Raw genomic sequence first — 11,451 nt, forward strand, 5'->3', positions numbered from 1 at the left:
AGTTTGATCCGTGGATCGACAGGCTTAAATGATGACATCTTAACTTTACGACCTTAGCTTTGCATCAGATAGCAGACTAATGGCAGATAATCATTAAAGGATTGAATAATAGTAGTTCATATCTTTTAGTCAAATGATATAGCTCAAGATATTTTGGTGGCCGCTTTGAATTCACAATCCACCCATGGGAGCAAACGATTGTAGCAATCATTAGAACAGTTTACCCTTCGCTATGGTTCGGAAGGCAGAAGAAGCTTCCATTGAGGCGTTACAAGGTTACAGGATTGGGAGAAATTCCACGACTGAGCTCGATCAACCTATCCGATTGCACCACATGCACAAGAATTTGCCGATGGACTTGGCACCAGCTCATATTGCTCGATGGCCGGCGATAAGGTGATGATCGTTTAAGCGGGGCGATGGCATCGTTCCTTTTTTCGAAGGGCAGACAGCCATGGGTAGATGCAGCTTAAAGTTATGCAGGCACAAGTCAATCATTTGTACTAGTCGCAACTAAGTGACCGAGAGAAGATGATTGTCTTGGCTGGAAGATAAGACCAGGAAGCTAAAAGCTCACAGAGGCATGTGTCGAAGGAGACGTCACGGCGAGGCTGCTGCCGGAGACCGCCAAAGCGTTGGGAATGTTATCGCTAGTTAGTCTGTGCATGTATCTCGAGTGGCATTCCAGGCATTATCTCGCTTGCACACTTTGCCAGTGCTTTGGACATACACTGGAGAAGCCATCGTGGTGGGTATTCGCAGGGCGACCCAGTGGACATATCCATGTTGTCGGACAGTCTAGCTTAGGCCAATTCCGCCTGTTAGCCAGAGTCTAGCTTGGATTCCGTCCTTTTGCTGAGCGTTGGTGGCACCATGGATGATTGGAAAGATAGAGTTGCTGAAAGGATGGCGTTTCACTTCAAATCTCCTTGTCTAAGATATCCCACACTTGTCGAACATCTTGCAGGCCCTGCTGGGTATCTCTGTTTGCGGACGAATCTTTCTCAGCGGGTGTATCGGCCGAGCCGATTTTTCCAGCCTGGGCCTGAATTTGTTCCAGAGCGGTCTCAATCTCGGCCTTAACCTTGTCCATTTGTTCAATTTCTTCTTTGCTACGTTGAAGCTGTTCTTCCATCATCATGATCAAGGACTCGCGAGCTTGGTGTGGGCGGTAGAGGTTGAGAAGGTGGTGCGCGTTGATAAAGAGGTTGCGAAGATCGTTGACCTTGGATTCGAACTGCTCGGGAGAGACGGAGAGAGCTCCGACGAACTCAAGGAAGTTAAGCAGAAGAGATTTGCTAATTTTTAGGAGGTAATAGGCGTGATTCAGGTTGGAGGCAGATTGCGACGCGTCTTTATCTTGGGTGGCAGCAGGTTCAGGGTAGAGTTGCTCGATGCCTTGTTCTTTGAGTGAGGGGAGAATTGTGGACCGCTAAGCAATAGAAGAAGTAGATTGTGAGCTAAGTGTGATCAAGGGACCTTTAGATTTACTCACAGTCTGTAGTTCACCAAAGACCGAGTACTCCCCCGTGGGGATTTCCGGCGGCACCAGGCATCGCAGCTCTGCAGGTACATCCAAAGCGCGTAGTTCCGCGGGCGACCATTTCTTATCGCGTGCAGATTCTCCATTGGTCCCCTCAGTTGCTTTTTTTTTGATCTCCTCCAATTTGTTGCGGTTCTCGCGAGTGAAGTGTTTCCATAAGGGCGGCGGGGGCGCAAAGGCAGCGTTGACAGCTGGCTGCTGGGGGTCGTCCATGATAGATGAGAGTAGGGTAATTCAGTCGATTGTCTCAGTACCAAAGAGGAGGAAGGTAATGTCAGTGTCGTGGAGAAGGAGAAGAAGAGTGGGGGAAGAGTGGATGAGGTGGAGGAGTGACGGAGTGAAAGAGCGGAGGTCACGCTTCGTGCTTCCCTTTCCGCCTTTTGTCTTTGCCTTTCGAGGCCGCGCAACTCCTCCACTTTTCCATTTCCACTGCTCGCCTTCTTTTCTTTTTTCTTTTGCTTCTTCATGAGAATTGACGAACGAGAAATTCCTCTACAGTCTTGGAGGTTTGCAATTCCCCCTGATCTTACCATGCCAGGGCTGAGCAGCGGTGATTTGATTTGATATGATATGCCCTAGGGTGCTCTCAATAACACTTTAATCTCCCCTGGGAAACCTTCACCACTTAACGCCGTGCTCTTGCGAATCGACTATAATGCCTCATAGTCGATCATCAACCGGGTCAACTCCCATCCTAAACCGGGTCGGGTTTGCCGGCGCCGCGGCTCGCTTCACCCAGCGCTCCTACGCCGCGGACTATGTGGCATTGGGCCTTGTAGTCGCAGGATGGCTATTGGTTTGTTCATTGTCCTTTCTAGACCAGAATGATGTGTAATACTAACCTTTTGGTCGACGTATTATAGATTCAAATCTTCGTCTCTCCGTTCCACCGCATGTTTTTCCTCGATAACAAGTCCATTCAATACCCTTTCGCTGTCCAAGAACGGGTCCCCGTCAGTATGCGCTCCTTCAATCGCGCCTCTCTTCCGACTTTATACTGATGAATTTGGCTAGTTTGGGCTGTGTTTTATGCTGGAGTTATCCCTTTCTTTATAATAGTAGCCTGGTCAGCTGTGCTCCACCCCGGCGCGCAAAGGACCCAAGTGACCATACTCGGCCTCCTGGTGGCTTTGATGCTCACTTCCCTCTTGACGGATATTATAAAAAATGCCGTCGGAAGGCCTCGTCCAGACTTGCTTTCACGATGCAAGCCATCTCGGGGCACCCCAGACAATGCGCTGGTCGCATGGACTGTCTGCACTGAGGCAAACCAACATATCCTCCAAGAGGGATGGCGCAGCTTCCCTAGCGGACATAGTAGCTTCTCCTTTGGTGGCTTAGGATATTTGTCCCTGTGAGTGATCAGCGTCAATGCGCCGCAATAGTTTCGCTAACATATTGAGATATAGCTTCTTTTGCGGTCAAATGCACGTCTTTCGTCCACGGACAGATCTCGGTAGATGCTTATTGGCATTTATTCCACTCTTATGTGCGCTTTTGATCGCCATATCTCGCCTAGATGATTATCGCCATGACGTCTGGGACGTGACAATTGGGTCTCTGCTTGGCATGCTGATCGCATGGTTCTCTTACCGTCGCTACTATCCAGCCCTGCAGTCGACACGCTGTGATATCTCATATGACAAGGGCGATCAAACAGATGGATTCGGTAGACTTGATGACGAGGAGCAGGGACTATCGCAATCCATGTTACAAAGCGATGGCCCTGGGCATGGGGAGTCATATCCATTGGAAGAGATGGGATCTCCTCGGTAACTGCTATCACTCTGGCACTCAACCTCTGGAAAGTTGGGTGATTGATTCGCCTATTGAAAACAAAAAAACAATCTCCGCCATACGGTACAAAGCACCCTGTATTACTAAACGATTCACATGTCATATCTCTATGGAGGAATATCTTTCTGCGGTGCACAATGCATACTATCCCAAATACAAACAGACAGCGCAGGTAAATAAAACATGAAAGCAACTTGTTCTGACCGGTGCTGCAATAACAAAACGGAAATAACTTTTACAAACCGATCGCATGCTACCTACATCTCGCAAACGCAACATGCTTCAAGTTTTAAGTTGAGAAATGTATCTTCACCTTCCCGACATATCAAGTTTACTTCAAGTTCTTGCTTTGAGCAATCCCTCTTTCGAAGAAGCTCCAAACGAAAACAGCATTTGCCAAGCAAATCGAAGCTGAAGGATGATCAGCAAAGCACAGCAGTAACGGCTTAGTTTCCTGAGACTTACCCAAAGTTAGGCTCATACTGAAATAACCAACAGCTTCAGAAAGCATGCCAGACAATAAAGGACCCAGCATAAGTCCGGCATTGAAAGCTACCTCGTTGATGGCAAAGACTCTCGACATACCGCCATTTGGCCCGAATATATAAGGTCGTCTCGATTCGATATCCTTCAAAATCGCTTTGAGAAAAATTGGGTCAGTATACAAGTATGTCCTGAACGCAAGATAAGGTGATTCAACGTGGGACTCCCGGGATGCCTCTACTTACTGATCGTGTGCAACACGCCCGCTCCCTGGACCAGAGTCGTGACAAATCCAGTGCAAGTGAGGCACGTAATGTAGAATGCCTTCCCATGGTTTTCTGGACCAGTGGGAATTGCCAGACAGAGCATCAAAGGCGCTAAGAGAGCCCAGCCTATTGTGGTAGGATATCGGAGTCCAATGTGATCGCGGGCCCAGCCCATAAGAGGGCCAAGTATAATGGCAGGAACTCGTAGAAGAAGGAACATTATTCCCACATCAGAAGGCCCCCAATTGAAGATAGTTCGAAGATGCACGGGCAAGGTGGTGTTAAACCCTGCGATGAGGATGGAGAACAGTATCGTGGTTGAGATGCTGGATAGGATGCGACAGTCTCCGAGCATCTCATAGTAAAAAGATACTTCGGCGTTTTGAGGGTCATCTTTATCTTCGCATGGTGCGTCGTGAGCGTTGGCTGATTGCGATAGGAGGGGTGATGTTTCTGCAGTTTCAACGTCTCTTTCTCCTGACAGATCCTGCCCATCTGTCGATATTCCACTTCGAGAAGGAGGGGTCGATATGGCGGATGGCTTTGGTAGATCCTTGGTGACAATCCGCGCGACGATGTTAATTAGAATAAGTCCAATAGGTACTGACCAGGCTGGCCAATATCCCGCCCATTGCAACAGTCCTCCTGCAACGCTTGGTCCTCCGACTGTCCCTGATAGGACGACTGACATGCTAATTCCCATCATTCTTCCCACTTGTCCCTCTTTGGCGGAGTCTGTCAACATCGCCAGACAAATAATCCAGGCTGCAGAGCCCGAAACACCTTGAAGAATTCGCCCGACATAGATAGACCATACTAAGTGACGGTCAGTATGTAAGCTGTTGTGAGACGATGTCCATGTGCAGACTTACAATTAGGAGTCAGTGCAACTAGGATAGTTCCTCCCAAGCAGACAATAAGAGCAATGATAAGAGGAGTTTTGCGACTTGGTGTCTTATCAGCGGCAATGGCGACAAGCGGCGTGAGAATAAGGGTTGCAAATCCATGAACACTGAGCAGACCAGAGGTGGTGCGCTGGGTTAAATCTGGGTCTTGGTTCAAGCGAGTTTCTAGCATATAAGGTAGAATGGGGACCAAGAAGCCGTAGAGAAGGGTTTCTGAAAGAAAGAGTTAGACTGAAAGGAACTTCTTCCAAGCCTTGAATGAGAGAATACCCGTGAACAAGGTCAGACAAGCCGTCCCGATGATCAAATATCTCGAAGAACGCCATCCGTGTACAAGACGAAGCTCGTCTGATTCTGTCATTTCGCCGAGTGGGATGAAATGGAAGGCATGGTCGGATTGATCCAAGGCTTTGAGGGGTTCGCATGAGTCAGGTCGATCTAATGCACGCCTTGCAGCTAATCACGAGCTGGATGCCCGAAAACTAGATGTGAACCCTTGCGTGGCTAAACTTTCTGGAAAAGGATCTTCAAAATGCATGGTTTGATCGGACAAGAATAATTGATGTGTCAAAATATCTGCTTTTGCCTACACGAGGCCGTTAGAATGAATATTCGCAAATCCTTTTATTTTAACGAATTAACTCACTATGGAAATTAACTTGGGCGGAAAAAGAAACAATTTTCTTTTTTTCCCCGCCGGTCTGACTTGAGGACTCGGAATGAATTGAAGTCTTCCACTTGAAGGTCCAAGATGCTAAATTGTATTCAGGTGGAGTAAGTAATACTTGCTATGTCTGTCGCCACCATCGGCTCATCCGAACTTGAATGATCTGCAACACCTGGGCATTTTTTCTTCTAAAGCATCCCGATTCAGAGTCCCCGAGCATCAATCTCGAACCTAAAATTCAAAAATCAGATAAAAAGTAAGAGTACTATCGGTTTAAGTTTTTGTTACAACCCAGTTTATTCGAGGAAGAGAACTACTCTTTGCCATCGTAGGTAGCCCGGACTGAGCTTTCCGGAGACCGACATACCGTCGGACTTCGGGGATGAGATCGAACATTGTGAGTAATTAGCTTCCGCTATTCTCACGGAAGAGACACGTCGACTGCGACATGTGCTGAGCAATTTCCTCAAGTGTTCTTATGAAATATCATGTCCTTTTGATTCAGACTTGATTTGTCAGAAGGACGCAAATGACGATCTTTTGTCCGACAGTGAAGTGCATACCTAAGATAGGCCATTCGGCCTAAGGGCATTTAACTCCGTGCGCATCTGTCATCACAGCCACCATTCACTATATCAACTGAAAACCATCAATGAGCGATCCGTAACTATTTAAGTCGCATCTCTGGCTTTCTCTATTCATTTCCTTCAAAGTATCCACCCCTTGCCTTTGGATAAGCTTATCCCTAGTTCTCCACCCCGCAACAATGTCTTTGCCATCTTCCTACAAGCGCGCCGTGTTTCGAGAGGCCGGGGGTCCCCTGCATGTTGAGGAGACCAAGCTGACGATGCCTGCACCTGGGGAGGTTCTCGTGAAGGTAGAGGCATGTGGTGTTTGCTTTTCTGATCATATCCCACAAGCATATGGGGCCAAGGGAAAATTGTAAGTTCTTCAAGTCGCTTCTAACAAATCTTGTTCATGTTTTTCTTACTGGACTGGTGATACTAGCCCCGTCGTTCCTGGCCACGAAGTAATTGGCAATGTTGCTGCGATTGGAGACAACGTTTCGCAATGGAAGATTGGCGATCGCATCGGTGGGCCATGGCATGGAGGCCACGACGGTAGGCTTTGAATGAAGAGAGATCAAATCTCAGTGTGGTAGTCATGACTGAAATAAACAAATAGGTACATGTCTTGCTTGTCGCAAGGGCAACTTTCAGATGTGTGACCAGGGGATTATCAATGGAGTCACAAAAGATGGCGGCTGTAAGATTCAGCCATCAAGCTATCATACTATTCGGACTAATCGACTTTCCCCACAGATGCCCAATATTGCCTTCTGCGCGCTGAGGCTGGGGTTCGCATTCCAACGCATGTACCCGCTGCCGAGTATGCTCCAATCTTGTGTGCTGGAGTGACCGTCTTCAACTCTATGCGACGCCTCAATATTCAGCCCGGATCAGTCGTTGCTATTCAAGGCCTGGGTGGATTGGGTCATCTTGCTATTCAATATGCGAACCGATTCGGATTTCGAGTGGTAGCAATCTCTCGGGACGCTCAAAAGGAAAAGTTTGTACGAGAATTAGGGGCTCATGAATACATCGATAGCAGTAAGGAAGATCCTTCCGAGGCACTACAGAAACTCGGTGGTGCGGCACTTGTCGTCGCGACAGCGCCGAACGCCAAAGCCATTACGCCGCTGATGAAGGGTCTTGGACCTCTTGGAAAGTTACTTCTCCTCGCTAGTGAGTCTACCGAAGCACCTTATCAAAGCACACTATAACTAGGTACTAAGAATCTCTAGCTGCGGGAGAGGTTCCATTTGACTCTTTGGCAATGGTAGGTTCCTAGGTTTCGGATTTAGATCCAGCTTATTTCAATAGCTGTTGGTCACTAACACTTCTTCACGAACAGATTTCGAAAGGCCTTTCTGTCCATGGATGGCCTAGTGGACATGCTCTTGACTCGGAGGAGACTATTCAATTTACCGAACTCGAGGGTGTCAAATGTCTGATCGAAACATTCCCTCTAGAAAAGGCTAATGAAGCTTTCGGTAAGTCACTTACTCAAGATGCCGAAGTATTGACCTGACCAATGTGCAGAGGCCATGAAAAATGGAACTGTACGGTTCCGTGCGGTGATCACGATGGATTGATTAGGCAATAACGAGAGTGATGGAAGTGATTCAAGTATGGCGTTGAGAGCGAAACCCGGGTCTGAAAGCGTGGGGCCGCGCAAAAACCGATGATTGGGCACGATGGCGACACAGGAGCATTTAGGTCAATATTGAGGGGAAAGGGTAGAGATAAATTGAAGACGGGCTAGATGTTACGGATGGACTTTCTATTCGTAGTAAATGTGTATCGTGCTAATACTACTAGTAGTATACCCAGTCTACTACTAGGTATTTGCTAGACTTCTTTGAAGGAGACTCGGACTTCGCTGACATACAGACCGAAATGAAGATAAATAGCGACTGCCCCGCACTTTTTACTATGAATCATCAGTATCCCGGTCAATAAATCGAACCAACTTTTCTTAATCACAACACAATGGCAGTCGAAGATTGGAAATTGCTTGTTGAGAAGAAGCAGGCTGAAGTTTCAGCCCAAATCCCTTCGTCCTGGCGTCTGGCAGCTGAGTATACCGATATATCGGAAACTGCCAGCAAGAATGTGCTTGATATTCCCCGCCTTTGCGGGATTATGACCCCCAAGCAGTTGAATATAACCGAGAATCACGACGCAACATCACTCCTGCGGAAAATTCATCGACAAGAGCTGTCGGCCTTTGAGGTGACTGAGGCCTTTTGCATTCGAGCAGCGATCGCGCAGCAAGTGGTATGTCCCTTCACGATATTCGGAATAACTTCCTATTGGAAACAGTTTTTGACAGGTAACAGACACGATGCTTGACCGAGATGTTTTTTGACCAGGCTCTCGAGCGTGCAAAGGAGTTAGATGAGCATCTTTGTCGGACAGGCCAGCCGGTCGGACCGCTGCATGGACTGCCAATCAGCTTCAAGGTAAGAATGCAGTGATGATATTGAGACGAGGCATTGCTAATAATTCATCTCAGGACTGTTTCAATGTCAAAGGCGTCTGCTCCACGATTGGATTTACTTCTTTCATCAAGAATGGCCCTGTTGAATCCAACTCGGCCGCCGTCGAGATCATCGTCAGGCTTGGCGGCATCCCTTATGTGAAGACCAATATTCCACAGACCATGATGGTGAGCTGACAATGAATAAATGTACCATGATCGAAGCTGACTTGCAAAGGCCGCTGACTCACACAATTACGTGTTCGGTCGTGCGCTCAATCCGCATCGATCAAACCTCAATGCAGGTGGATCATCAGGCGGAGAGGGAGCATTGATTGCTATGCGAGGCTCGGTACTTGGCATTGGAACCGACATTGCTGGATCAATTAGAATTCCAGCTATCTGCAACGGCACTTTCGCGCTACGCCCATCGGTAGACCGAATTCCGTATGGTGGTCAGACCAGCTCTTCTCGAAAGGGTCTGCTTGGAATCAGGGCATGTGCTGGTCCTTTGGCCACCTCCGTTCGTGACTTGGAACTGGTCATGAAATGCATGACAAATTACGACCCGTGGAGTTTTGACTCGACGGCCATATATTCACCATGGCGCGAGGTGAAGCCTAAAGAGACCCTGAGATTTGGTCTTATCCAAGAAGACCCGCATTTCCCTCTTCATCCCCCTGTTTTGCGAACGCTCAAAGAAACCAGCGAAAAGCTGAGTCTTGCAGGTCATGAGATAATTAAGTTAGAAACTCCATCCATCAAAGATGCTTGCGCGCTGGCATTCCGCATGTTTGCAATGGATCCATCCGGCACTGCATTCCAGCACATTGCTGCCAGTGGCGAGCCAACTATACCAGCATTAAAATCGACTTCGCTGTCCCATGAATACATGCAGTATGAATATGCACCGTTGACACTGGATGGTCTATATGATTTGAATCAGCAACGTAATCAACTCAAGGAAGAATTCCGGGAGATCTTGGTGAAGTCGAAAGTGGATGCAATTATCATGCCTGGGTACCAGGGAACTGCCCAACCCCATGATGTATTTGGATTCGTACCATATACTGTACTTTGGAACGTTTTAGATGTGAGTCCACTTTGATTATAGTACGATACATCTTTTCACTAACTTTATTTCAGTACCCAGCGGCGATTATCCCACATGGGAAGGCGAACAAGCTTGCTGATGCCTCCTTCGTGCGAGACGTAGAGTACAAGCCGCCATGTGAGTGACTCTAGATCCACTAGGAGACTTACTCTGACCTTATTATAATCTTTCAGACAAAGCGGATGCAGTGGAAGGCGCTCCTTGTTGCATACAAGTTGTTGGTAGACATATGCGTGAAGAAGAGCTTGTTAAAGCCACGGAAATTGTGGCTATGGTTCTTGCAGAACAGTCTGTCTAGGCATATACTATGCATTATTTAGTGCCTGGTTAGCGACTCGATCTAACAGATTGGCCAAGAATCAGATCCATGGAATATATCAAATACTACTGGCGTCCGTGACTTCAACTAGTTCACTTGCAAGTGGCGGTTGGTGGTTATACTAGTGTGAAACATGGTGCGCCTTCGGCTTAAATCAGCCCGCGTTTGCTGTTATAATCGACAAAGTCGAAATTCTTCGGTATAATAGCTTGCGAGATTCAAGTACTCTGCATCTCGAGTAGTGACCCTAGTTGTGCTACCCCGCATATTGCCCGCTTTCGGAATCCGGATCGTCACGGCGTATATTATAATTCTCCCGTTGGTGGAACTTTTTCGCTTTTCTCACATATAAAATCTACGATTGCACTGTTTCCAAGATTTGATCTAGATATATATTACTGCAATCATCTGAAAATTAGAAGCTTGATCAAATTGAGAGTTCAAACGACATGAAATCTATCTTTTGCTCTCTGCTCTTGCTCATCCCACACGTGGTCGGGGCACCTTTTAATGCTCGAATGGCTTCGAAATCATCTAAGCCTCCGTTTTTTATCCTGGCAGGTGATAGCACAACTGCAAAGCAGAGCTCGAATGGCGGAGGATGGGGAGACGGATTTCTGAACACAACATTGTTCAATGGAGCATCTGGTCAAAACTATGGTCATAACGGGGCCACCACAGTCAGCTTTCGCGCTGGCGGAGACTGGGATAATGTTTTGGCTACGGTCAAAAATACAAGGACTGAATATCATCCTTTTGTGACAATTCAATTTGGACATAATGATCAGAAGCCGGCAGCCAATATTTCGATCGCTCAGTATACGGAGAATCTGGAAAGGTTTGTGGCAGAGGCTAGCGCCGCGGGGGCCACGCCAATTCTTGTCACGCCATTGTCTCGTCGCAATTATGATAGTTCTACCGGGACTCCTAAGATTATTGAGAGTCTTTCCAACCAAACAACAGCCACAATAACTGCCGCGCATAATAGTAGGGTCAACTTTATCAATCTAAATAAGGCTAGCACCGACTACCTCAATGCCATCGGACCAACAAACGCTTATACCTACAATCTGAATGCGGCCGACTATACGCATCTGAATGCTAAAGGATCGGTTGTGTTTGGAGGTATAGTGGCGGAGCTGATTGAGCGTGAATATCCTAACCTGAAACATGATGGATTCCTACACGTGAAAAACGAGCTGAAAGATGACGTGGAGAGGGGCATCTATTACTGGCCAGCATGAGATAAGCCCTGATATTAAATTGGGATATGCATACTAGTTGAATTCAGTTGAAACTACCAAAAACTTTCTCC

The 11,451-nt window shown here is 47.3% G+C and overlaps 6 protein-coding genes across 6 annotated transcripts; 4 read left to right on the forward strand and 2 right to left on the reverse strand.

Moving 5' to 3' along the window:
- Positions 1-919: 919 nt before the first annotated feature.
- Positions 920-1,756, reverse strand: med7 (mediator complex subunit MED7; the record flags this gene model as incomplete). The annotated part of the gene is made up of 2 exons (XM_057108499.1): positions 920-1,432; positions 1,496-1,756. 2 exons carry the CDS (start codon positions 1,754-1,756, stop codon positions 920-922), a joined length of 774 nt encoding a protein of 257 aa, XP_056953600.1.
- A 442-nt stretch (positions 1,757-2,198) lies between these two features.
- N7533_011850 (phosphatase PAP2 family protein) lies at positions 2,199-3,319 on the forward strand (the record flags this gene model as incomplete). The annotated part of the gene is made up of 4 exons (XM_057108500.1): positions 2,199-2,339; positions 2,407-2,500; positions 2,558-2,897; positions 2,953-3,319. The coding sequence occupies 4 exons, from the start codon at positions 2,199-2,201 to the stop codon at positions 3,317-3,319; spliced, it is 942 nt and encodes a 313-aa protein (XP_056953601.1).
- Positions 3,320-3,671: 352 nt separating this feature from the next.
- On the reverse strand, positions 3,672-5,355 carry N7533_011851 (MFS transporter; the record flags this gene model as incomplete). Its single annotated transcript, XM_057108501.1, has 5 exons — positions 3,672-3,751; positions 3,806-3,979; positions 4,069-4,905; positions 4,962-5,207; positions 5,265-5,355. 5 exons carry the CDS (start codon positions 5,353-5,355, stop codon positions 3,672-3,674), a joined length of 1,428 nt encoding a protein of 475 aa, XP_056953602.1.
- Positions 5,356-6,427: 1,072 nt separating this feature from the next.
- N7533_011852 (alcohol dehydrogenase) lies at positions 6,428-7,816 on the forward strand (the record flags this gene model as incomplete). Its single annotated transcript, XM_057108502.1, has 7 exons — positions 6,428-6,603; positions 6,670-6,782; positions 6,847-6,927; positions 6,984-7,406; positions 7,466-7,500; positions 7,576-7,714; positions 7,764-7,816. The coding sequence occupies 7 exons, from the start codon at positions 6,428-6,430 to the stop codon at positions 7,814-7,816; spliced, it is 1,020 nt and encodes a 339-aa protein (XP_056953603.1).
- Positions 7,817-8,213: 397 nt separating this feature from the next.
- N7533_011853 (Amidase) lies at positions 8,214-10,115 on the forward strand (the record flags this gene model as incomplete). Its single annotated transcript, XM_057108503.1, has 6 exons — positions 8,214-8,501; positions 8,564-8,686; positions 8,740-8,892; positions 8,942-9,796; positions 9,850-9,934; positions 9,991-10,115. 6 exons carry the CDS (start codon positions 8,214-8,216, stop codon positions 10,113-10,115), a joined length of 1,629 nt encoding a protein of 542 aa, XP_056953604.1.
- A 470-nt stretch (positions 10,116-10,585) lies between these two features.
- On the forward strand, positions 10,586-11,380 carry N7533_011854 (rhamnogalacturonan acetylesterase; the record flags this gene model as incomplete). Its single annotated transcript, XM_057108504.1, has 1 exon — positions 10,586-11,380. One exon carries the CDS (start codon positions 10,586-10,588, stop codon positions 11,378-11,380), a length of 795 nt encoding a protein of 264 aa, XP_056953605.1.
- Between the last annotated feature and the right edge of the window lie 71 nt (positions 11,381-11,451).

Source organism: Penicillium manginii (assembly GCF_028828005.1).
Source record: "Penicillium manginii strain IBT 31320 chromosome Unknown utg000009l:1.0-3297300.0:1.0-3298630.0, whole genome shotgun sequence".
Taxonomy (NCBI): domain Eukaryota; kingdom Fungi; phylum Ascomycota; class Eurotiomycetes; order Eurotiales; family Aspergillaceae; genus Penicillium; species Penicillium manginii.